Genomic DNA, 26450 nt, shown 5'->3' with positions numbered 1-26450 from the left:
CACAGTAAGAAAACAGTCCAATAGTTATTATTTTGGCCAGACACTCAACCAATTTAATGCCAGACCACTAGCTCTTTGAGGTAAACAATATTTAGGAAACAAATTATCCTGTTCTGTAGATACCACTAGATTCATGATCTAGCAAGTATGGGCTAATAAACATAAGAACTACTGTTAACAGTCTGACAGAGGATGCTATTGGTGCCTACTTTAAGCACAGTGCTTGAARTTTTAATTTGAAGGGATTCTTTCCAAATAAGACCATTCCAAGGGAAGACACAGCTGAGGATGCTAACGTGTATTCTAGAGCCATATCTTTTGAAAAGAAGCATCTTGCCAAGGTCCTTATTACTGCTCTTCAAAGCAAAGTGCAGTTCACAGGCAAGGAAGCAATGCAGGAGAAATGCTAAAGAATTGGTACTAAGATACCTCTGATCTATCTAATCGTCCATTTATTAAAGCAAAGGATAGAAGTACAGTGCAGTACTTCTGAAGGCAGAAAGCCACCTATTAAAAACAAAATACTCCAAACACAGTAGCTCTGCAATTAAAGCAGAAACAAGTAACACTGTTTCAGAGCACAAGAGAATCTTACTACTTGGAGTACTGCTGATATCTAGTGCTCCTATCCAACGTAACCAAATGCTCAGTAAGAGTATCTGTGTTTGAAACTACACAGCCTGTAGGACAGCACCAGATGTGAGTAATACAAACTGTAGTTTCAGTACGATAGAAGTACCAAACCCTTACCTGTCTTCTTTGCTGTCAGTGAGCCATCTCTGTTGATGACCACATCTGAACTACTCATCATGAGGAAGCTCTGTCCAGACAGGATACTTCCCAGCAGGTCAGGCACGGGTGCAGCTTCTGCTTCTTGATCAGGACTCAAGGCAGGTACACTGCTTCTGTATGTTTCAGAGGGGTTACATTTCCTTTACTCTTACAGCACTTGTTCTATACACACACGTTACATTAAAAAGAAACCAAAAATCAACCATCAAGGGCAGAAACAGAAATCAGACAGGGAAGTTCACTCGTAATTTTGGCTTCACTAGTCATTCAGCTCCCACCTCCCTCCAATAAGTAGAAGTATTGAGTTATTTCCTGCAGAAATATCATAGAACAGGAAAGCACATAATTATACCAGAAATCTTTGGTCAGCAAGTGCTTTTCACCTTAAGAGCAATGCTCATAGTGTTACGTAGCAATACTAACTTTTCAGCACGTTTAAGATTCATTTTGGAAGCACAAGCTGCTTTTCAGCACTTCAGAGATGCTTCCATCCCAGCTATCTCTTCTCCCCACCCAATCAGGATCACAAGTCTACTCCTCAAACCTACACTGCTATTTAGAAAAAAAACTGATGTAACTTAAACCAATGTTTAGCATCAATTGTTAGAATTCCCATAGATGCTTATTGGTAGAGTACTTAAAAGCATCGCATAGGATGAACCACACTGAAAGACAACAGGAGTGCTCCCCAACATGGGGCAGCACAAACTCYCCTTTATGTATTACTCAGTCTTAACAAATCATCTGTAACTTCTCTGTTCTTGAAACACCATTTTACCAGGACTCCTATTTCATGGACCAAGTTCATAATAACAAAAAGGGGGCCGTGGGGGGGAGGGAGAGGAGGTACACAAACGTTTTTAGGTTTTGTTTGCCTGTGTGTTGGTGTTTTTTTAAAAAGCTCCCAAAGCGTACCGACAGACTAAGGGACCAGCACATTCAGGGTCTTCCAGGGAGCTGTGCTACGCTTATGGATGACAAAGCAAGCTTTCTAAACAGAATTTACACCAGAAACCTGTAATAGCATACAACAGAAAGACAGAATGGGAGGAGCAAAAGCACTGTTCTCCCAGACCAGAGAAATTCACTATATTCCAGGCAAATCATAACTCYAGAAAAGCTGAATTTCATGCCTTCTCAAAAATATGCTATGCAGGCTACCTCAGAGGACAAGGAAGGGTTCCTGAAAGGCTTCCTTGAGGATACAGATRGAAAAAGCAGAGGAATATTCAAAGTTATCATGGAAATACACTACCTTAATCACAAGAAACAAGTCTTTGCTGTAACTCAGACACAGTAGAGGTCAGTCATGTAGATCTCACACCCTTCAATCAGTTAAGTCCTCCATTTCTCCCAGCTCCTCAGTTCCCCTTGTCTTGCAGTTTTCTGTGACTCAGTTTGTGTTTGCTCTGGTCATTGCTCCTCTCACTTTTCTCCTCACCAAGCTCCTGCTTCTCATGTCCAGCACCTCAGCACTATATCCCATGGCCCAGGCACACCCTTCACTGCCTCACTGTGTGCTCTGGCTGGAGCCTCTTTCAGCTGCAACTTAACACACCTAGTCCCGTAACACTCCCCAGCCAGYGGCAGGGTGCGTGAATTGCACAGGCAGACTCCCATTAGACAACAAAGCAGCTGTTAAACCAAGGGTTCAAAGCAGACAGTCAYCTCTCGATCTTCTGAGCTCCAAATGGCAGAGGAATTAGATGATGTGAATACACCCCTTATTTCCTCCTTTGGATGTACAGGCAATTGCACCCCACTACTTGGGGGCAGGCCAATAACTGGCTCTGCAGAGCACAAAATGAGTGCATAACTAGATTCTTCTGCCCTCAAATAAACAAGCTGGGTATTAAGAGTTAGTGAGCCTAGAGAYTGTTTAGGTACTCCACTAGTTTAACTAGCTTGAACTAGTTAAACACTAGTTTAAAATCATAAGTTAGGTGAAAAGAACCAGGATTACAGTGGAAAGATGAATCTGAAATTTCAATACAAGAATCAGAGCTATTAAGGAAGAAAAAGTATGGGTTCTTCAACATAAAGAGCAATTCTTGCATGAAATACTACAGTAATTGATATACATACACCCACACACTCATTCAAAATGCTCAGGGTAAGGAAAAAAATTAAACCAGGATGATAACTTAAAGTTGCTTTTTTGTTAGGGTAATTACACAGTTAATAGAACAAGAAACATCCCACTTGAAAGTGGTTTTTTTGTTTGTTTGTTTTTTTTGTTTTTTTTTTGTTTTTTTTTACCTGGGAATTCCTACAGAAATGGGTCTAGCTACAGGACGATGAGACCTCAGTGCCGACTGCGAGAGAACTCTTCTTTTTGCACTCACCGGTGAATCTAGATTTGCTGGAACCTCTTCATTACTGTGGGTAAAACAAATCAAAACAAACACATGAATTTTTTCACATTAAATGTATGGAGTAGGTAAGATCAACAGAACAGATATTTTATTACAATACGTACATACTTTTTCTTTAAGACAACTTCTGCAATATACTTTCTTTCTGCGGCTAACTAAATAGGACAATATAACTTACATTCAAATCTAAGTTTTGGGTTTTTTAAACATTAAATGGGCAGTGTCCTTCTAAAAGACAGTCAAACTGGTTTATTTAGTGGAAAACTAGGCTTTGATAACACTAACTTCAGATCCCTCTCCTCAGCTTCCCCTTTCCAAAATCTAGGGCTTAGGGGTGAAGACTATGACATAGTAAGATTCCATCTCACTTCTCCCCACCTTCTTCCCTTTTCCAGATACTTTAGAGAGAAGCATGGAATATTCTAGAGGTCTACTAAATTCTGCATTAAGTTACTGCGCACTATATACCAAAAACACTGTCTATCTTCAGTTAAAACTAGTAAGTAACAACTGTTTAYGATCTGACTCCTTCAGATTCTGACCTTTGAATAACCTCATGAAAACCTTGGCCAAGTTTCATTTGAGGCTTATCATTTTGGCAAGCATCTTTAAATCTGTCCCAGAGCACTGGAACAGGTTGCCGAGAGAGGTTATAGTCTCCTTCTCTGGAGATATTCAAAACCCACCCRGATGCAACCCTGTCCAACRTGCTTTAGGTGACCCTGCTTAAGCAAGGAGGTTGGACTAGATGATCTCCAGAGGTYCCTTCCAACCCRTTCTGTGATTCTGTGCGATGCTGTAAAGAGGGCCAAAGAGGGAAGGAAAAACACCAAATAGTCCAATACATTATTGTGAGTTGCATATCTAAAGTTGTCTTCAGATTGGCGATTTACACTACTTGCAATAAATCACAAGCTCTTTTCCAAAATATAACCCAATACATCAGCTTCCTAAATCTCACAATAGACAGGCTTCTAATAGGTATATTCATAAAGATATAAGATATACCTATGTGCACGAACACACCAATGCTTGTGAAATTATCAGGTCCTCAAYCATAATTTGAAGGTATTTTACCTTTCGTAAGGATCTAATTCATAAGGATCTCCAAATACAGACAGAGAAGCTGCACCAATATCTGCTCTCATAAGACCAAGCGAGGGCTCTGTTGCTTTGTATATGGAAGGAACTGAAGCTCCACACATGGGTTTTCCAAGACCAAGAGTTCTTGCAATACGGGAACGAGTAGTAACTTCATTTTTTACCTGTACAGATAAAGAAATTAAGTTATTTGTATCTACATACTGCAAAACAAGCTCCTGTCAATACCAGAAGTACAATATATTATAATGCTTTTTGAGTGCAAAAATGCCTTTAGAGAAATGGCCCTAAGAAGCTATGGCAGTTTGGAAGCACTATTTTAACTTCAATTTTGGTTTATCTGCATAGTTCACTGGCTGAGATTGGGAAGCATATTAGCRTAGATGTGAATCCTGTGTTTATAGCTCCAAATTCTACAGTTGACTAAAGTGCAGTGACCAGGTTATTAGCAACTCTGATCTAGAGCACCCTGTAGAAGTGATATGCAATTATATTTTTGTTTTAAATCATTTATTAAACTTCCAACCGTAATCTGTATATCACTTCCTACAGAGACTGCACATACCAGACCTAAGGAAGTATCCTCTAGTTCAGGTAGGTCAAGAGAAAAGTGAAGCTGGTGCAGAGTACTCAGTGGAGTTCAAATGAGAACACTGTCCACAACTGAAGAGGGATTTGTGACAGCCYTCAAAACTAATTAACTGGGTTTGCAACAACATAGACACAAGTATCCATAGCCTATTAAAATGAATAGGAGGAAGCAGCAGCAGGTTAAGTTTGTATCAGCATCAAATAAACACTAGAGCTTGATGGCAAAAACATAACACAAAGCCTGAAGGACACACTTTACAGTGATCCCTGCAGTTCCAATAACAGATTTTGTCAGCAAACCCAGCAGGCTTGCTTGGAAGTTATAACTTATTTCCACACAGTGTCTTTCTGGACTCGCACATACTTGCACAGAAAGAGGCAATTTTGTTATCATTATAAAACAGTATTTTTCCCCACCGAACTCCATGTGATATAGATGATATTTCATAGATCAGATAGCTGAAAAATAGAAGAGATCTGATATCAGCAGAAACTCACGTGTGATCTTRTTCTCATCTTTTTCCCTCTTCTCTTCTTTAGACGCTTGTGTCTCTTCAGCTGTGTTCCTGAACTCTTCTTCCCAACAGAAGATTTTGTTGGAGTTCTTTTTTTGCCTGCTACTTTCTTCCTCCTACCTGATAGGACAAAGGCAACCAAGTACCTGGCTGAGTGCTGGCACTGCATTTTACCCTGTACTCCCTTATTCACATCCCCATGGCATACAAAGCAGCTCAGAGGTATCTACTGTGTACTGCAACAGTAGAAAATGGCATAGCAGAACAACTGAAATCATCAACATTAAAGTGACCTTTAAACTGAACAGGTATACTTCTTGGAAAGAGAAGATGCACCTGGTATATTTATGTAGCTGCAGAGACATGGCAGACTACAGCTGCTCTAGAGTTTCCTTTCCAAAGCTTTTGTTTTTGCAGATGGGAACTACAAAAGGCTTCTGATGCCCTTACCTGTTTTTCTTTTCTGCCTTGGAGTTCGTGGTGTAAGAGGTCGCTGATAAATGGCTGTGTTTAGGCCTGCTACAACTGCCTCAATTGTTTCATCCAGAAGAGAGGACATGAGGTACCTCGGCACATGCTGCATATGAGATAAGCTACATGTTATTGGTAAAAATCAACTTCAAGATAATTATAAAAGTATTTGATGAAAAATGGATTTGGGATTCAAAGTGCCCAGGACATCTTTCAACACAAACCAACATGCCAGTTAAGCAGTTAAGTCCCTTTTCTCACCTATTGACTTTTGCAATAAGCAGAACCTGACCTTGYTTTTCAGACTCATTCAGCACTACAGATCATGGCTAGTCCAACCCATGATTCTTTTTAATGAAAACAATCCTACATATTCACACAGCAAAGCTTTCCCAAACCCACCCAAATAACCTCCAGCTCCTAAGGCAGCAAGGCCATTAGAAGCAAAAGACAAAAAAAGCCAAAAGCACATGGGTCCCCCACCTTAAGTACCTCACCCTTTAGGTCATGTTTACTCTAATGCCCTGTGGACTTGACCAGAGGCTGTATCACTAGCAGTGGCATTTCAGATACACGCTGCACRGATATCACCGCCACAGTAGCAACAGCCCCACTTCAGAGTGTCACTTAACTGCAGTAATAAGGGGCTGCTCCTACAAGGTTCAAACTCTTCTTCCCTCTGTAGGTTGACATGGGGTCAGCCACGTTTAACATAGTTAAACTCATTTGAAGTGTACAGAGTCAGAAGCACCAGGCTCAGGAGGTAAACTCAAAGCCTCCTTGGCTGAGCTGACACAGCACAGTTTCCTTTCCAAGGAAAGGGGTAAGAATAATCTTCTCTAAACAGCTAGCTTAAGAGACATGCTTATATCAACTACATCCATAAAGCGTTTCTTCTACACCTTTTATTTAAGCAACTACAATGTACCTGGATTTGATAAGTTTCTTATGAGTGAGGCAGACGCTTCTGATGATACACACCATTCAATGTACTTACCTTCTACAGAAGCACRTGTGTTAGATTATACATGACAAGACAAAAACTAGGGGAAACCTGCTTTAAAGCATCTCATGGTGGCAAACAAGCAAACTGCAGAATGGATGAAAAMCGAATGTGTCAACAGAAAATTTTCAATTTGCCTTAATACGGCAGTAATTTCATTAGGCTTTGATCTTAGCATTTCTAATACATGCTCCTAGGATGTCACTGTTTTAAAGTACTGTGGGTGCCAATGGAGTCTATGTAAGCTTCTTTGATTTGGAGGACAAGATGAAATAAGGGAATCCCTGAACATAAGTCTAGTCAAAAATACCTATTTTCCTAGAAGGACCTAATGTCTAGATAACCACTGCTATTTTAGGCATGTACAGAACAACACATRAATTACAAAACAAACCCTCTGTCTTCTGAATACTAGAGCCTTCCAAGAATCTGAAAGCAGCACCTCTCTGTGCTTTCAGGACAACCTTTCTAAAGAGTAGAATTAAGCTTCAGTCAACTCAAAGTATGAACTAGAATAAAATGTCTTTATCTAAAGACAAAGTGAAGTAAATAATAGTACCTTTCTAGGTATAGTTTGTAATAATCTCTGCAGATTGAGAAGTGGAGCTGGGAATAGCTTCTTGAATGGGAAGTACTTGGCACCCAGGCTCGCACTACTATGCAACAGTTAAGTCCCCAGGCACCACCTCTCTCATCTGCAGGGAGACAGCTACACACTGTATTTCTAGAACAGGTAGGGAGAGAAAGAAAAGCACTAGCAGTTACCTTGCAAGCCTTTCACCTCAAACAATGCTCTGCRCCATTGCAATTTCTTAAGCCTACAGCCCTGACAACTCAGATGCAACTGCTTAACAAGAATGCATCAAATCATTGATTTTTTCCTATTTTATTAATTCTTTTAAACTTGAGGTAAAGAGGCCTAGGTTTGGAGATAAGGGATTGTATCCAAATAAGATGATCTCCACACTATGGAGGAGGTAATGAATTTAAGGAACTGCTAACACAGTCTGGGGAAGTCCTAAAATCATTCAAAAAATYGCACTAAAAACTTCAGGCAAGCCAGATCTTCATCCATGGAAGAAATTTTAGATCGCATTTACTACTTCAATTAAAATCATTCAGGATTTGCTACAAATTTCTCTCTTCATATTATAATGGTTTTGATGAGAAATTCAACAGGCAGAATCTGGAGAGCTAACGAACAGTCTACTATTCCAGGTGGCAGGAAGGTAAGATAATAACAGAATATATCCCCCTTTCTTCCCCCAGATTTCAGCATTTTGATTGCTTCCCATATGCCTGTCTTTATTTACTTTTACTTCTTCCATCCCAAAGTTACAGAATATAAAAAAAGTTGGGCACAAAGTTGAGGCCCTTCACAGATCTTAAATGCATTTTTTTTCCTTTCTCACTCAACCTTTACAACTGGAAATTAAGAGAAAGCTTAATCCAACTGACCTCTCACCTCAAACTCAATCTTTTCCGAGTCTTACCCACCCTACTACAGCCTTTGCACCAGACTCAACTGGAAATCCACAGCCAACTGAGCAACCTGAGAAAACATTTAGTTTTATCCATTCTTCCCTTTTCTGTCTTTTCTATARTTTCCTATATTTGGAAAAATATGACTTTATATAATCAGACCAAATTGTGTATGTTATTGTCAGATACAAAAAAAGCTTATTTCCATAGAATCATGGAGCTGGACAGTACCTCAGGGTGCCCCTGAGGGCTGCAGCTCAGGCAGGCCAACCCCTTAGTCAAAGCAGAATCAACTCTGAATTTAAACAAAGTCACTGAAGACTTTCTTCTGATAGGTCTTGAAAAACCACCAAGAATAGTTTCCAAAATATCTATGGGCAACTTGTGCCCATACTTGACTGTCCTCAATTTTCCTTTATGTCAAGCCTGCTCTCAAAGCTTTTAGCATTTCCAGGTTTCCTAGTAAATTCAACAGCAACATGAAGAAGCTTTTAAYGTAGTACTAGTCGTGGAGAGGTTATTTACAGGTTCTGCTTTTACAGTAAGTCACAGACAATTCCTGTGAGAATTACAGTTTTTAATATTAACACAAGTGAAGGGTAGAGTACTGTAGCTAAAGCCGAAGGGCAGACTAGACAGGGGACCCCAAGCTGGAAAGCTTTTGTTTTGCAGTGAACTAATTGTTACCTAAAGGATTCCAATTATTGCAGCCAATATCATTCAATTTTTTTCCTACTTTCTCTGTAAGTGATTCCACAAGTAAAAATTTCTTGGAGCCTGGGTTTTTTGGGGGTACTTCCTTGTGTTTTCTCTGGTACCTATTAGTGTGACTGAATTCACATTGCAGCATCAGTGAGGGCACTTGAACTTGTCTCTCCTCGTTCAGATGCAGATTTGCACAAATACAGAAGCCCTAAAAATACTATTTTTTACTCCTATTTGGCTGAAGTTGGCCAACAGGTTAAACTGTTTTTCGAAAGGGGGCAGGAGAAAAGACAAGCAAATACAGAGACTATCAARTAAACAGGCCTTGTCTTCTTAAAGAAGAAAAGCATGCTAAAATCTAGCAGTAGTCCACAAACAGCAAATTAACATCCTCTGGAAATAGGAATACAATTCTGCTCATGACCGAGGTGGTAAAATGCAGATTAAGAAAGGAAAGTACTACAACTACCAAATTAGAGAGTCTTGGTCATGTGCTGCATGGCCACCTGTGTTATACCTCAATAAAACAACCAACCAACAAAACACTACCGATCATTTTACCTTGAACAGTCACCACTCAGACTGCTTAGCTATTTAAGCTGGGGACTTGTTTCAGCTCTTCCACAAGGCTCTTTCAAATGCTCATTAAACAAATACTTCTAAATACCTGAATTTGTTGYGCCGTTGTTATCCGGTTCCTGTTCACTGTTGCCCTAACTCGTTCACTTTGCCGAGTCCTGGCTATAGCTCGGGTTCGGACATGAGGGCGTAGCCTACTTGTGGTAGGAATAACATCAGCCACAAGGGCAGCAACTTCTTCTTCGCTCACATGATCTGTTTCTTGAAAGAAAAGATGCCCAAGTCATTTGCCTTTCTACAGGTGAAAGAATGCAGCCAAGAAGATTTATTTTCTTAAGCCAATCACCTCCAARTGCAGAAATTCCCTCTTAAGAGAGCAGACATCAATCGGCACCACTGCTTTGGACTGTTACCCAGAAAGARGATTTTCTACTTATCAAGAGTTGCTGCTACCCTAGCAATTCGAGGTCAGGATACTAATAGATTTTTTTCTAATGTAATATAATGCCATTTCRTTATGCTTTTGGGCATAGCCTCAGGAAGGTTAAAGAATGCTTATATGAAGAAATTCCACATTTGGTAACTGTGGATCAAAGTTTTAGGAAACAAGATCCCCTTTCTCAGTCCGTAAGTTAGAGATGATATCTATCAAAACAAATATTTTAAAATAGATCAAGCAGCTGCTTCATGTTATCCAAATCAGAAGAAAAATAGATATTTTGACTRGACAACATCAAACCCTTACCTGCAGCAGCACTGATATCCATGGGGGAACAGGCTGGACAGAACCATTCATCCACAGGGACTTCACTCAGAGGTGGATTAAGGCATTCCATGTGATACCTAGAGAGGAAAAAAAAAACCCACACACAATAAATGAAATTTAAAAAAAATAGTGTGCTCTATCCGCATACTATATAAGGTGATCACTCCAAATATAAAGACATTTACTTAAGCTTGAAACCATGGTCTACGCATCTGCTTCTATCAATCCTCAAAGAAAAAAAAAAATCCTGTCTGAGAGTTATACCAGAGTTTTCAAATCTAGATGGTATTTTGATCATTTTAGGCTCAAAAAAAAAGCCCAGAAAAAAAAATGAGCATGTTTGTACTCATTATTTCCTATATGCTTGAAATTTGAACCCAAGCTGCAACAAGTGTATTGACAGAGCCAAAATAGATGGTGGCGATGCAAAAGAGGATGTCAAAGCACTGGAGACGACAATCCAGGAACACCACAACCTCCCTGGAATAGGCACAGTATTAATTTAACTGGTACTTATGACCACTTTATTTTGCATAMTAGACACCAATCAGCTGCAATTTGATACACTGCATACATGCATTGCATCCCATATGTACCAGGTGTTATTAAGAAAACAAATGGTGATCAGGATTTCTGCAGAACTCTACAAGCTAGGATTCAGRGCTCAGTTTAGTCTCAGCAATTGCAAGAATGGAGATTAACCACACAATCTTTAAAAACACCCTCCAGAGAACTGTGTTCATCCTAATCAAATTTCAAAGAGAAAGAAGAATGTTAGTTAAACATTGCAAAGTGTTCTTCTCTACTTCACAGACTGAACAGCTAGATTGAACAGTCTCACCAAYCACTTAAAGAGAAGCTACCCAGAAAAACTTAACATTATCCAGCTTTGGTCCCATAATTTGTTCCATTTGCAGCAGTTAAAATGCATCCAAAGCTACATGCATCAGCAGCACAGAATTTTTTTGAAGCAAATCATATTCAAGCTACACCGCTAAAAAGAATTAGAACGGATTTCTCAAGGGAGGTGCTTCCCATGAAAGCTGAGGGCTAAGGCCAACACGTCCAGCCAAGGATCACTGGGAGACCGTGGCCTTCAAGCAAGAGCTTCAAATTAGCAGCATTTCTACAACTAACTGTTATTCTTTTTCTAAAAAGGRAAACCCTCATGTTATTTCTGATATAGTGCAGCATTTGATGCAGGAGCAGGGCAAGTCAGAGAGGTAAAGCTCTTTCTCCCTTCCACACTAATATTCACAGTCTGGTAACATACTGCAGTGCCTACAGCAAGGAAAGGGAAGGAACACCAACCTCATGCTCTAACCTCATCTTCCAGCAACACAAATCTTCCTACTAGATTCAGTTTACAACTTACAGCTAAATTATCAGCTATCAACTTACAATTAAATATCATTTTTATTCTAAAAAAAGTATTAATTGTCAATACAAAGTGGATTACTGTGTTCCTCTTGCATAAGAGATTACATCTCAACAGCAGAGTTTTTTCCACTCTTTTTGCTAAGGCAAGAAGATAAGACTGAAAAACTGTTTGCAATAAACCATTACTTAAAAAATTCAGTAACAGAGTATTTTCATTATTTTMTTTGTCTGGTGAAAAAAGAGCTCCTTTTCCAATTGCCAGCTACCAGGAATGAGGTAACTTCCCCAAACCAGTATTCTTACAAGTAATATTGTTAAGTTCAAGCTAAAGTCATAAAAAAGTACTTGCAGGAAGAACTTCATTATATATATTTTAGACTATCTCTGAGATTTTCCTGAAGTCACATTACAACCCAAATAACAAGCACAGATTTTCAGCCCTAAACCCTTGGACAGCAGAGAACCTACTACAGCAGCTATTTAGATCTTCTCATCTCCTGGAGAGGGAAAAACCTAATCATTGTAGTGTTGTATATTATTATTGTATATTGTATTGTATATCACAATGCCAAATCTTAGATAGGGAAGCTAGTGCATGTTTTTACAAAAAGAATTTAAAATTTGATTTTTACAAACAAGCATTCTCTCAAGTTCATTCACCTGCACTCTTGCACCTAACTGCTCGGGAGCACCAAGACTTTTGGGTGCCCAAGGAGCATGGCCAGCATTATGTGCATGCAACACATGGGACAGTGGACACTGGCCATCAAGTCCTCATCGTATCTTCTGGGTTCTCTGTGACTGGCAATGAAGAACTGACTTTGGACTTGCTTTCTATGCCTTTTAGGAATGGATGCTGTCAGGGATCTTTTGCCCAATTACTTTGGGAGAGTCCTCACAAACCATAAGGATAACAAGGAACTTATGAAATTCAGGAATTTTAGCCATGAGTATTTCGCTATAGATCTAGCCATGTTATTCATCTTCTTGACATCTTATCTTTAGGTCAGTGAGTTTCTTTCCTCTTCTTGCTATGTGGTCACTTGAATGAAGACACACATAAAATTAAGATAATTAACCCCTGCACGAGGGTACAGGCATGCACACCTTTGTGGAATCATCATGCTTGTTGTCATGTTACAAATTCCCACAGCTCACAAAGTTAGACTGTCACATTCCAACAAGACTTACCTGAAAGTGTCTTCATTGGAAGAGAATTTGATTACTTAAACCGTAAGATTACTTAATTCATAAGTCATAGCACTATATCAGACAGATCAAGTACTACAAAAAGCTAAATTAGGTCAAAACACCACCGACTCTTAAAAATGCTAGTAAATTTGGACTTGACAGCCTTTCTGAAGCCAATGCTGCCCTCCATATTGAYAGAAAGAGACAGGATGACCCCACTCTAAAATTTTTTGGAAAAAGTAAATGAAGAAGTTTTTACTCCAGCATCAGGTCAGACTGAGAACAGGAATGAAACTAAGACTTGAAGAAAGCTATTTTATATTTTTCTCAGCTACAGAGAGCTAGTAGAGACTAAGCTCTTTCTTCAAGAAGTGTTACCAAAGCTGTAAACTCTAGAAGTCAAGTTTTTAAAGAACTAATTTTAGGAAAATAATTAACAACCCCCGCCTACACACACACACACACACACACACACAGACAATACCAGGCTTGAGTAAAAATTAAAACAAAACAAACAAAAAACCCCCAACAGTACTGAGACCAAAGGAACGCTGAAGCAATACCCTGAGTTCAGGTAAGACTTACAAAAGTTCAAAAAGAACTGAAAGACGGGAGGACAGGTAAAACTCATAAAACATTACTTTAGTTCAAGTACTTAGACCACTTGCTCAGTATTCTGATGACATGCTTAATAGGATCTAGTGTTCTTGATTTTSTCTCTTCTCCAGAAGGTGAATCAATTTATATGGAGACTACAGAACAAAGGCAAAATTAGACTTATTAGGTGTCAATTAAGCTTGCTACAAGTAATTTTTTTTTTAAGGTTATTTGTCTGCTCATTGAAAGCATCTTGTTTTGTTCAACGGGCAAGTTTCAACATTGTCAAGTTGACAGYGTTGCAAGACTGATTAAGACAGCTTTACATTCTAGCAGAAGACTGCAGACCCAAGGTCATGCTCAAGTGTCTTGATGCCTCTACTGAAACACTAAGCTACTTTATTTTAATCAATCAAGGAAAAGTTACATAGAGACAGAAATGCACAAGAGTCATTTAATAGCTGTGGCTATAGAAAACCTCCAGATTTCATGAGGCTGCAAGTCYTCAGCACTTCTCTCACAGCATTAGTCCCAGTCAACTGGGACAAGACACGTACCCTTTTAAGGGGACAAAGATTCACGCTTATAGCCCCCTTGAACATCCAGACGCTCACCCGTTGCAAGGACAAGCACAGACATCTGTCACTTGATGGAGGCCTGCTATCACATCAGGTCACTCAACTGCAGACCACCCAAACAGGCGACTGCACCTGCAGCACTAACGTTTGCAGGACTCCACATAGGTACTGCTACGGTACCAGAGAAGGATCCATCACACTGGGAATAGCAGCACTATAAGCACACAGATGCATGTCTGGTTGCATGATGAGCCGAAGAAAGCAGCAAGGAGCAGCCTACAGATCAGACATAGCCTGTGGACCACATGACAGCCAGCCCTTCAGTACCGACTGCAATCACACACATTAAAATACACATTTTAACTTTTCTTACCCTGCATCACAACCATCACACAGCAGCAGGCGATCCTCACGGTCACTTCTGCCACACACCTCACAGAAGGTTGGATCATCCTCTCCATCATTACCCTGAGTTTTTGTGTTCTCAACAGGAATCTAAAGAGGAAAGCATGCCACATTTTACACAGAACCTGTCACTTCTAAAATCTATTGTTGCATTAGTAGTAACTGCAATAGAATCTAAAAAGTAAACCAACTATAATAGTTGTTGCATACCAAAACCTTGTTTCAGGCAACACACCTAGGACAAGATCAAATACTTGAAAAACACCAACTATCTTCCTTAAGTCAGACAATGAAAGTCTTAGAAGACTGCATTTTAAGAACAGATGAAACTAAAATTCCTGAATTAAGACTGAATGTAGTTTAAAGAATAGAAAAAAAAAAAGAGGGATAAATCTAACCTGAATGTTTCTTACTTTTCTGATATGGGTTTGGTGCCACAGTTATTCATTCCCCTAGTCAAAGAAATAATCAACTTCATTTTTCTCTAAATTATTTTGAGATTATTAATTCCACTTCTGTTACAATGCAAATATTTAATAATAAATAAGTTTATGAAAGGACAGCAAACTCCTAGAGGTCCCCAAATGGCCCCTAAAGAAACAAATATGTTCCTGACATTAATTAAAAAAAAAAAAAAAGAAAAAAGAAAAGGACAGTAACAGCTCCTCAATATTCTTTTGAGGGAGACCATCAGCATACTGAATTTGTGCCTCTAAGAATGAGGCTACTGCTTTGTCTCTTTCCTCTTACAAACCTAAACCACTACACAACAAAGCTGACGACAAGGCAAAGAACAGATCAAGTATGTTTAATCTACATTCTTCTTATTTGTATTACAACAGGATTTGCAGCATGCTGGGCATTTTCTCCCTATGAGCAGGCTTCAGAGAAAAGCTTAGAGTCAAATGTCCATTATGCAGAACAGGTGGTTATGAAAAACATTTTTCTTCCTATCAGAGCCTAAACTGCACTTTAATTCATATACAATACTGCAGCAAACATGATTAAGGAAGAAGAAAATTTGTAATAGGTCTGTAAAAGGCAGTCTCAAAATAGGAAGAAAATAATTCATAGATACCACRTATCAGATAAACATGCTAGAAAAGTAAGCCTTTGGATAGGTATTTTCTGGAAGTTTGACTTCTTGTTTGCTATAATAGGAAGCTTACCTTTTTTAAAATTTTACCACCAAAACGTGCTCGAATACTAATGTACTTAAAGAGGATTCGATCCACTGGACAGGAGTTGGCATTCTAGAAAAAAATATATATTTTTAACTTTCCCATACAGTTAATAAGCACAGTTAATTTCATTTTCAAAAAGGTATTTTTCAATAACTAACATAATAAGCATTTTAACAGCAATTGGTCTTGAACATTCAAGTACTTAAATCTGATTTATCTGCTTTACAAACAATCTATTGTATAAGAGAAAACATGTATTTTTTAAAAAAGCATTTAAGACATTTAAAAATGTCTTCTATTAAGACATCTAAAAATTATTTAGTTATTACTCAGTTGCCAAAGTAACATCAAAGTTTTCCCAAACATTTCCTTGAAACACTGCTCATGTTTTAGAGTACTACATTTCTTCTGGAACAATCAACAATTTGAAACAACTTACAAATCTGTTCAAAAAGCTCAATTTATTTATTTAAAGATTACCATGGCTACTGGTGCAGGCACAGTAAGTTTTCTTGTAATTCTCATTCTGGATTATGATTATTTGAATTATATAGTTAGATGGCAAGTAACTCTGCTTTGAAACTGATGTTTTTCAATCTGTTGACATAGTTAGCACTTAAAAAAAAAATCTTCCAGTGTTTAAATGTTCACTGTAGCAATATGCACCGATCTTGCAACCACAGTGTGGAAGTCAGCAAGAGGTACGCATATATATATATACAGAAAACCAGTATTACTGTTGCCTTCACTTGAAAACAAGAATTTTACATGCCTAGAAATGAACYTGTTAGGATGATGATATGTATTTTTACCTACTGCCTTTAGGTCCAAACTCTGTTCCCTTCTTACTAAGCAAAAGTTGGGAAAATAAATATTACTATATTACTACTACCACTCCAGGCTATCATAATTTTCAAAGAACAGAGGAACAGAACAGGATTGGTGCAAGGAAAATAGACCAATACACCACAAACATGAATTCTGTCAAATAAAGCAGTAACTCAAGTCGGGGGAGGGGGGTCTTAAAATATAGTGGATATAAATACTACAGTGACTTGTTCTTATTACAAGAGAATAGAGTGATCAGAGCACATTAGTAGGCCACAAGAAAGTAAGAGAACAACTTACTTTAGACCACTCCACTATGCAGTCCAAGCAGAAGTAATGGGAACAGTTCTCAGGAGTTCCAACAGCCTGATCCCTAAATGTGTTGAGGCAAATTGGGCAGTTCTCACCATCCTCATCAGAGGAAACGTTTGCTCCATTTGTGTGTGGCTCTAATTTCAGAGAACCTGTCATTCCCCCCACAGCAGTTTCAGTTTCCTCATCCTCTTCATCATCTTCACAATCTTAAATGAGAGGTAAGAAACAACTTTCATGTGCTGCAAACCTTCAGCAAGGGAGAGCAGTGGGGAGGAGAAATGGGACGATGACACTAGCATATGAAGAGTTCCAAATAAGCTTATTTTGTGGGGTAGCAAGGACAAAGCATAGCTCTTCCAGTTGGAGGCAACAGTTTGTTTTTTTTTTTTTTTTAATTCCATCAGTAAAAAGCACTACATTATTCTGGCCAAGAATAACGCCTGATAACGTGACTAGTCTTGCAAGAGATTAGAAGGACAGACAGCAGAAAAACAGCAGACCATCACAGTGACAAGACAGTAGGATATGTCTGGCTACCATCAAACACAGGCTGATAACAAAGTCATCATGAACCCAGCTTTTTTTTTTTTTTTTTTTTTTTTTTTAAATAGACACTCTATAGGACAGGAAGCATCAATACACACACCCGCAGAAGAACAGATTTAAGATCTCACAAGTAAAACACGATTTGGGGGCCCAAGTTAAGAGGTTTGAGTGCCCAACTGAAGACGCTTAAAGAAGCTTGATTCTTGAGTGAAATTCTCTTTAAAGTCTCAACAACCTTTATTGAAAGGGGGTCATATTTTTTAAGCACAAATTACTGAGACATATCTTAGCCTTTCCCTAAAACCTGTAAAAGTTGTAATTTTTCTCTGCTTCTTGCAAATGACCTCAAAACATTTTTCATGATTTTAGACAGTGAAAATAGGAGAATTCAGTAGACCATACAAGGACCCTATTTGGRCATAGGAGAGATTTTTTTGAAAAGATTAACTGATAGTTTTCTGGCACTTGGTGTCAACTTTTAGTCTGTGCTCAAATTAATCTACTAAGTTGGAAAAATTGTGCTCTTGCCTTCACAGGAAATTTYTGAAGGTGCTGATGAAGAACTTTATTTATGTCCATTCAAATAATAATTGAATGCAGCGGGTGCTGAAGTTTGCGCACCTGAAGATTACCTCCCCCCCTTTTTTTTTCTTTTTCATTTTTATGAATAAATTTGAGCAATATCCACACTCCTTTTTTAAAGGAAAAAAAGGAAATCAGGTCTTCCCCCCACCCCTTCACAATATTTAAGAGCAATAGCGATTTATTTCCTGAACTCCCCATCACAACTTCCACTTTAGCGCTCTATGCCAAATCAAACNAAAAAAAACACTTTCATGAGTTGGCAGCGGGGGAAAGACTAAGGACTAGGAACCACCATTGCTCCTGCCTGAGAAGAAAAGTTCTGTACAACACTGGCTAGCGGGTAGTCCTCAAACACACACATGCTTTAAAAACACAAAAAACCACACACAAAAAAACCCCAGGAATTTGGGAATATTGCTCACTTGTTAATTACTATAGGATGTGGACACGAGTCTGAAACAGCAGCATCAGAAAAGTGACCAGAAAGTGACTATTCTGTGGATTTACATTTACGGTCACATTTTGGAAGGAAAGCTTTTAATCCCATACTTTCTGTAARAAATACATTAACAGATCTACCTTCTAATTCTTCATCTTCACTTTCTTCCTTGTCCTTCTCACCTCCCTCCTCCTCAGTGTCATCTTCCTCCTCACTTCCAGTATCATCTTCTGAGTCACAGCTATTTTCACCATTGCTTTCTTTAAAAAGAAAAAGCAAGAAAGAAGAAAGTACCTACTTGATACGTGAACACCAAACAAGTGAARCAGTGAAGTACATAGAATTCCATAATATATTAAGTGAAAAGCCAGAATTCCTAGGCAAAAAAAAATAATAATAATGTTATTTTTCAGAAGTATCAAAGCTGCCAGTTCCGAGCAACTCCATGAGGTATGTTAGCAGTTTGAGACACAGAGTTCAGAGCATGAAATAAAACTTTCTCAGAGAAAAAGAAAAATGGTCACAAGTACTTCTTTTTAGAGGTCAAAAGACAGGCTTTGGACCCCAGCACTAGCAACGTGCGCACACAGAGAAGATGCRTTTACCTGCTTCACTGAGGAGCGCCAGGCTCTGTCTCCTGCCCTTGCCTAGCGCAGCGTTCTTGTTTATCAGTTCATCCTGGCTATCATCATCCATGGCAGGACATCGGGAGTCGGCTCCCTGTAAGAGAGCGGCCTTCAGTGAGACAAAGCACGACCTAAATAAGCACAGCAGGTGTCAGCCCAGCAGAGAACGACCAAAGCATCCGAGGAGACACGGATGGTAGAATAGACATGACTTCACTGCCAAGAGCCACACATAAGTCACTTCTTTATCTGACAAAGATCAGGGSTCCTGTAAAACTTATTCCCAGTTGGTAATTACAGTGGGCCTTTCTGATCCCTCCTCATTGGCAATAGCTATCTGGCTGAAAAACAGCATAGCAACAGCGCCACGAAAAAACAGAGCAGAGCTTAACCAGGATTTAACCACGAGAGTATTGAGTATTGTTGCTTCCCTCCCGTCCACCTTGAAACACTCATTCTGGCTGCAAAACTTAAGTTAGATTTATGGTGGACCCAGGCTTTGTGCTGCTGAAAAGCAGTTATTACCAGGAACAGGAGAAAGAAAATCGCTGGTTTGTTTTCCCAGTGTGAGCCAGAGGTGACCTACAGACRAGTGCATCTCTCGTTCAGGGAGTTTTCAGATCACTACTGAGCTGGGTGAAACCAGCCACTTGCTAAGCTTGATTTACGTGCAAGATTCAGCTTTATCTTGGACTCCTAGGCAACAGAGAAAGGTGTAACCAAATCTCCGTATCTGAAAGGAATTCCTTGTTTGTCCCCTGGAAGTCAGACACCAAAACCATCCTGCACAGTACCTATAAAGAGCACAGCTGCAAGGGACCAGAAGTTACCGTGCCTTTTGACGGACACCAAACTCCTGTACACTCTTTGCTTCAGAATCTGGGTTTACCTCCTGTATACACCAGATGACAATACACATTTCAAAACAAAATACTGCCTTGCTCAAATCAAAGAGACAGGGATGGAGTTAAAAAAAAAAAAAACACACACACACACATGCGCAGGCCTTTTCGCACCTCTGGCATGAAACAGAAGTCTCAGGTCTCACAACCATTACTCCACAGGAAGCAGCAGGCTCGATGTGGTGCATATTAATGCAATCAAGTGCACTAGTGCAGRTTGGCAATAAAACCAACAGATAGAGATGTTTCATGATTGAAATGCATAACGACAATCAAACTATAACTTTTAATATACAGTGTTACAATGCATTAAGAAAAACGGACTTTTAAGCTTCTAAGAAGCAGCCATAGGTAAATTTAATCGATGCTTACAGAGATAAATGTCATGTCTTAATAAGAAAAAGARTTGGGATCCTTCTACAAGTGTGGCAATAAGTTTTCAGTCAGCTGCCAGTTCTCTCACCCTCCTTGCTCCATGTGACATATCTGCATGTTAAAATAACTTTTGGAACAAAACATTATGTTTTATGCAAGTGCTCTTGATGCATATCTTTTGTTTCATTTCTGGGCCACAYAGCACAGCTCTACACTTAAGGGCCTTAAAAATGCACTTAAAAATTCACCAAGCCATAAACAGACTCTTTAATGCTCAAGGGATAAAAGGCTGAAAAGAAAAAAAGAGAGAAAAAAGCATCAACATGGCCAGGGTCTTCATGAAGGTTTTTCCTGACTTCATTGAGAATCTTGCTTAAATAAAGGATTAAGATTTAGCTATATTTGTGGTTGTTAACAGGAGCGTTTAAAACAATTTGTGCTGGCTGGTAACGCTCAGATTCTCCAAAAGCCAGTCACTCTGTAACTGGAATGACAGGAAGAAACACTTGTTTCCATTAGGAATTTTTCGAATTTCAGCAGAGTGAGGGTGTGTGCACATGCACGTGTGTGAATTATTCAAACAAACTAAATTATATAATATGCTCTGACATGCTAAACTAGTTATAGTAGCTGAAAATTAATTGCAGAGTTACAGCTACAAAAAGTCAGGGCAGAAACTGACTGCATCAGTCTGACAGCACGATACTGGTAAGCATATTTCTGATGTACGTTGCAAAAGCTTCTGTAGTACCAATTTGTAGTTAGATTGTGCTCAAAACCTTTATATCCATTCTCCACAGTAAGGTTGCAAGAATATAGCAGTTTCCCGTTCGACTGTCACCACCACACCCACACAGATATGGAACCAGGGATAAGACTTCAGTTCGGTCAACATGATGATCYTCACTGCCCCACTCCCCAATTCTCAGTAAAACGAAGCAGCAAGCATTAAAAGGAGAACGAAAGAGAACGAATAAAACTGCTTTTACGAAATTTTAAAAAGATGATTTCCACATACTAAAGCTCTGCTCAACATATACTTTTGTAAAAGCTCCCAATGAAGTCAAGTAACTACAACTCCAAATTGCATGCGTTTTCTTCATTGCTGCGGAATAAAACAACTGCTTGCACCACAGAAGCCCCTTTTCTTCTCTTTGCTACTTCACTAGAAGACATGCTTTAAGCACAGAGACATAGAAATCAGCACTTCTGACTTCTCAATCTGATCTGACAYACTTTACGCTGCAAATGCAAATTTGTACTTTGCTCACAGGCAGAACTCAGGGTCTGGTATCACAGCAAGTAATCAAGTGCCCAAGTCCAGGAAAGTCTGCTTCACAAAGAGCTTGGAACAGACAAGGGGGAACCAACCTTGATGAACTGAATTTAAGGTTTTAAGCTTCAAACAGTGCAAATGTGAATCTAACTCTACAAACAAGCTTTTCATAACTGGGCAGATACTCTTAAATGAAAGAGGAAATCAAAGTTGACTATACACGTTTAAAGAAAGAGAACAAGTTATCATATAAAGAATAAGCAGCATGTCCAAGAGTTTTCTTCTCATGGGAGACATTTCAAACAAACTACCATTGTGACTTTGAAGCACAGACATTTATGAAGTACTTGAGAGAGTTCACTCGCTTGTATAAGAAACTGCTCTTTCATTACAGCATTTATCACATCAAAGTTTTTCCTACCCATCTGAGCTGGAACCAGCAGAAAAAAAAGAAAAATAGAAACGAGGGAGTTTTATTATTATCATGTAAAACAAGAAGTTTGGCTAMAGAGGAGACTGTATTTATTCCTCTGAGACAAACCTTAACCATGCACTGCTAACATAAAAGCCACAACTGCTGAAAAGCCACTCTYTACCCTTGAAGGCCATTTAACTGAAGCAACTACAGTTGCTTTCRGTTTTGGGGGTGCAAGCAGAGGCGTGTGGCACCCACCCTCACCACTGTACCCAAGCCCCCACTGCTCGCCAGCTTGCTCACAGGGAAAATCCCGCTGTGTGCACGACTCTGTATAAAGCCCTCACATCCGCTGATTCCCTTCTCTTCTACAACTCATTGTGAAAATTGTATTTAAGAGGAGCAATTCAGGATGCATCCCCAGCACAAGGCGCATGAACACCAGAAGCAAGGTATTAGCTGAAGCTTTCTATTAGCTGAAGCTTTCTTGTCTTCGAATTCAATCACCATTTTCACTAAAGCCTACTTAAACCCCCGGATAAGGGGTATCACTTGCACATTCACAGCCTGCACACCGCAACAGACATGTGAACTGGCGGTCACTAGTAGCTCCAACTACTTGTATATCGTTTTGTCCCTCGACACAAGTGCAGGCAGTYGCACCAGAAGAGCGGGCACGCAGGACAGCAGGAAGCTTTTCAGCTTYGTCTTTACAGCTCCACCAACACGCTGCCTGCCTCCAGCCACCGAATGCTGTCGGATCCTCCTTCTCTTCTGGCTGTCCTCACTGTCCTTATTTCCTCCTTCCTGCGCAGCTTAAGACCTAAGTAAGCAATGCTCAGGTTATTTGCAATATCATTTATAAGGCATTTCCCCACCCTGCCTTTACCTCCCCAAAAGTAAAGGAATCAAATTCAATATTTAAATTCCAACTCGCACACTAGAGACAGGGTGCTGCTAAACAAAAGACACCATACTGCCTCCTAAAAATCCCAAGTTTTCAGTTTCTTTTATACAACCGAATCTCACACCATTTTAGTAAAACATTAATGTAAGAGTAATAAATGCACAKCAGGTACCCTGTCACTTGATGTGTTTCAGTGCTTTTCCCCTAAATCCTAGGCTCCCTTAACACAGGGTCTCCTCAGGGCCGAGGCTGTTGGTGCCAAGCACTGCGCATCTACCATGGCAGGGGCTCGACCGCAGGAGAAACAGTCTTTACTATTAAGACAGAGTATGTTTTTAATCATTTGCATTGTACAATCAAATAGCAATTACAAATACATTCTTCAGCCTGTACTAACAACAGGGCTTTTTTTGTGTGTTTCCAGAATACAGAAAATTAAATGTTTCCTCCAGAACAAGTGTTTATCAAACAAGCATTTCAGTAAACATTTGGGTTTTTGAACCAAGATCCCTACGCATTACTACAAATCAGTACTTTAATTTGCTATGAGTACATTTTAGCTAGAAGCTGAGGGAAGGTTTCTAACTATCAAAGCAACCAAGCTCCAAAAGAGGCTTCTAGCAGAACCCACACAGACCAAAAAGTCTGCAAAACACCAACCAAGCCCCATCTCAATCTGACAAGAAGCTAAAGGGGCAGCCTGCAATAGCAAGAGACTCTTCCAGCCGCGTGCTCTTTGTTTCTAGCACAACACAATTCCTACACCACCAACTTCTTACACCAGCCACTAGCTTTTGGAAGCAGAAAAGCTTAGAGCAGGCATTCATTTTAATCTGTTTGGGTAATGCTCAGGATTACGCACAGGCAAAGAAAACAGAAGTCAGCTGGATTTTTATCACCCTAAGGTTTTGAATACCGATCTAATTTCATTGGCAATTATTGAGCACTCACACTCCAAAGAGCACTTATAACTAAATTTAAGTCTAGTAAATATTCAACACGCGAGCTCTTAGCCCTCCCTAGCATATACGTGTTTTTGTTTCTTTTCCACTTCAAATCAACCAAATTATACCATTCTCTCTGGAAAACCAATGCCATGTATCAGAAACCATTCAGCTCTGGTCCCAGTTTCACATGCTACATTGAAAGAAAAAAGTATACTTGAATTGTAAAAAAAAAAATTACTGTATGTAGTTGAAAAAATCTGGATATAATACAACTCATATCTGCCAACATCACATTTTGAATGTGAACTAAAAGAAAATATGCAGGCAGTAAATTCAGATTAACCAATGACAGCAGTAATCCTCCAGTCCAGAGCTGCACAGTGCCAATCTAACAGGCACAGGGAGCTTTAAAAAAGCGCTCTAAATCTAAAATTAGATTTGACTTTCCCCTGTTTAAATTACAAAATGGTTAACTCTTAAATGCCACTATCAGAACTGCCCAYGCAGTTATTTACTTTAAACACCTAAGAAACCAACAGATAAGGAACAGAAAATTAATCTCAGTGTAAGTGAAGAACTGTGCATCTTCCCTCTATTCTGTCACTACCCTAGATTCAGCTACTCTGAATTCCAGGTGCCCAAACCGACTGTCAAGACTTCCTGGAGAGTTCACGCTGCACACCGCCTGCAGCAGTTCACTCTTTGGAGGTTGGTGACAAAAATAAAGCAATGCACAGACTTCGCAAAGACATTTTCAACACCTGCCATCTTGCATAAAAAAGGAAGGAGGCACTGTGGAAGTCTACGTTAGAAGAAACAGGCCAGCTCTGTGCAATCCCCTTTTCTCTAATCCCTACTTTGAACTTAYTGGGACTGTTTCCCATTTCCTTGATAACCCAACATCCTCCAATACTCTCCATMCTTTCCTTTCTAAGCATCCTTCCTTTCTTGGTACCAGCCCCCTCACTGGGGAAATGTCTTTTGCATCAGTTTTCATGCTGTTCCTGCCTTTAACTCACCCTTTTCCCATTTGGGGAAAAAAAAAAAAATCCAAAATGCACACACACCTTCTGCATTTGCTTTTGTGAGCTTTTTGCGTGTACATAAACATAACAAAAAGCATCAAAACCTACTCTGCTACAAGACTGAAGGCAATATGCTGAACACCTCTGCAATGTGTCATCAGCCCGCCCACATAACAAACGTCTCAAGAACTAGCGACTACAAACAAACCCTCCACCTCACTGACACTGAGCATTAAACACATCTCTATGCTTGGGAGAAATATGTCACTAAACTCAGACACTCTAGTGGAAAGGTCTTAAGAATATGTTTTCCACCCTACAAGCGCTTTTGTAATAGGTAATATTAATAAYGTGATTCTGTAAATAAGCTAAGATGCATAACAAAAGCACGCACAAAAACTTATTTCTACATGGAAGCCGAGAGGTCCGCTGACTTCACTGTAAGCCAATAAGTAGCTTATAACTTCTTAAAGCAAACTCACGAGTGTGCTACAAACAACCGGACGGAGGGACAAACAGACAGACAGACAGACAGACAAGCCAAGGAACATTTCTTTGCACCTACTAAGCAATGCTTGTGGCAGCTAAGCTAGCTCGCTGCTGCTGCCGCCGGGTGCGCTGCACCTGCCCTTGTCTGCCCCTGCCCTCCCTCTGCCACGGCCGCCAGGCACCTGCCACCACCTACTTCTAGAAAGAAAGAAATCTATAACAACAAATATATATGTTTACTTACGCCTCCATATAGCGATATATGTGTACGCACACGCATATATAAACACAAAAAAACAAACACAGACAGATACAAAGACCAGATATTCACAACGCAGCCGGAAGCTCCCTCCGGTGCGCTACGGACGGGCTCGGCCCCGCCGCCGCGGCAGGCCCCGCCGCCGCGGCAGGCCCCCCCCGGTAACGCGGAGGCGGCCACGGCCCACTCACGCGAGGAGAAGGCGCCGGCGCTCACATAGCCGGGCCCCGCCGGGCCCCCCGCGACAACGGGCCAGCCGGCCGGAAGCCCCCTCACCCGGAAGTGACACGCAGCGCTTCCGGGTCACGCCGCGGGCGGGGATGCGCCCGCCGGATTGCACCACCGCGTGCGCACGGCGGGGGAGGCAGGCGGCGGCGCGAACCATCGGGCGGCGGCAGAGGAGGGCGCGCCGGCGGGCGGAACCACTGGGAGGAGGAGGGGTCGGTGGGCTGTACCACCGCAGGCGGCGGGGGGGAGGGGGGCTGGGAACCGCGGCTGTCCCTGGGCGCAGCAGCAGCAGCCGCAGCAGCTTGGCGCAGCGGCTGCCCGAGGCCGCGATGCTTTTCTTCGTTCACGGGGCTGGTGCTACGCGCTGAGCAGCGAAGAAACGGGGAGGGGGGGAGAGGAGGGACCAACAGTTTTTTCAGGCCAAAAGAGGTGCTGAAACAGCCTCGCTTCTTCGCAGTTTATACATGCTCGCTTTTCTCCTGGAAAAGCTCTGCCCAGATTGAACCCATCCCGCCTGTGCCGCTTATCGGTACGCATCCCGGATACATCCCGTATTCCAGCCTTGGCAGGTGC

General features: G+C 40.4%; 1 protein-coding gene across 3 annotated transcripts in view; it reads right to left on the bottom strand.

Annotated features, from left to right (window-relative positions):
- The window catches only part of PHRF1 (PHD and ring finger domains 1), a 32824-nt gene extending 6876 nt beyond the window's left edge, over window positions 1-25948 (bottom strand). The window contains exons 1-13 of one of the 3 annotated variants that reach the window (XM_085298478.1): window positions 25841-25948; window positions 19034-19148; window positions 18569-18688; window positions 16844-17064; window positions 15701-15784; window positions 14500-14621; window positions 10360-10457; window positions 9703-9875; window positions 5825-5951; window positions 5358-5494; window positions 4245-4432; window positions 3052-3171; window positions 751-905 (exon numbers count right to left, since the gene is read on the bottom strand). In XM_085298478.1, the coding sequence (XP_085154604.1) occupies window positions 751-905; window positions 3052-3171; window positions 4245-4432; window positions 5358-5494; window positions 5825-5951; window positions 9703-9875; window positions 10360-10457; window positions 14500-14621; window positions 15701-15784; window positions 16844-17064; window positions 18569-18688; window positions 19034-19124 (1636 nt within the window). In that variant the 5' untranslated portion in view covers window positions 19125-19148; window positions 25841-25948. Of the gene's footprint in view, window positions 1-750; window positions 906-3051; window positions 3172-4244; window positions 4433-5357; window positions 5495-5824; window positions 5952-9702; window positions 9876-10359; window positions 10458-14499; window positions 14622-15700; window positions 15785-16843; window positions 17065-18568; window positions 18689-19033; window positions 19149-22685; window positions 22859-25634; window positions 25767-25840 lie in introns of those variants that run through there. The other 2 variants (XM_085298477.1, XM_085298479.1) reach the window with 2 other exon arrangements.
- Window positions 25949-26450: the final 502 nt, after the last annotated feature.

The sequence above is a fragment of the Rhea americana genome, unplaced genomic scaffold, assembly GCF_003343005.1.
Source record: "Rhea americana isolate MKP2758 unplaced genomic scaffold, rheAme1 scaffold_139, whole genome shotgun sequence".
Classification (NCBI taxonomy): Eukaryota; Metazoa; Chordata; class Aves; order Rheiformes; family Rheidae; genus Rhea; species Rhea americana.
The sequence above is the reverse complement of the archived record's forward strand: the minus strand, read 5'-3'. Positions and strand labels throughout refer to the sequence as shown.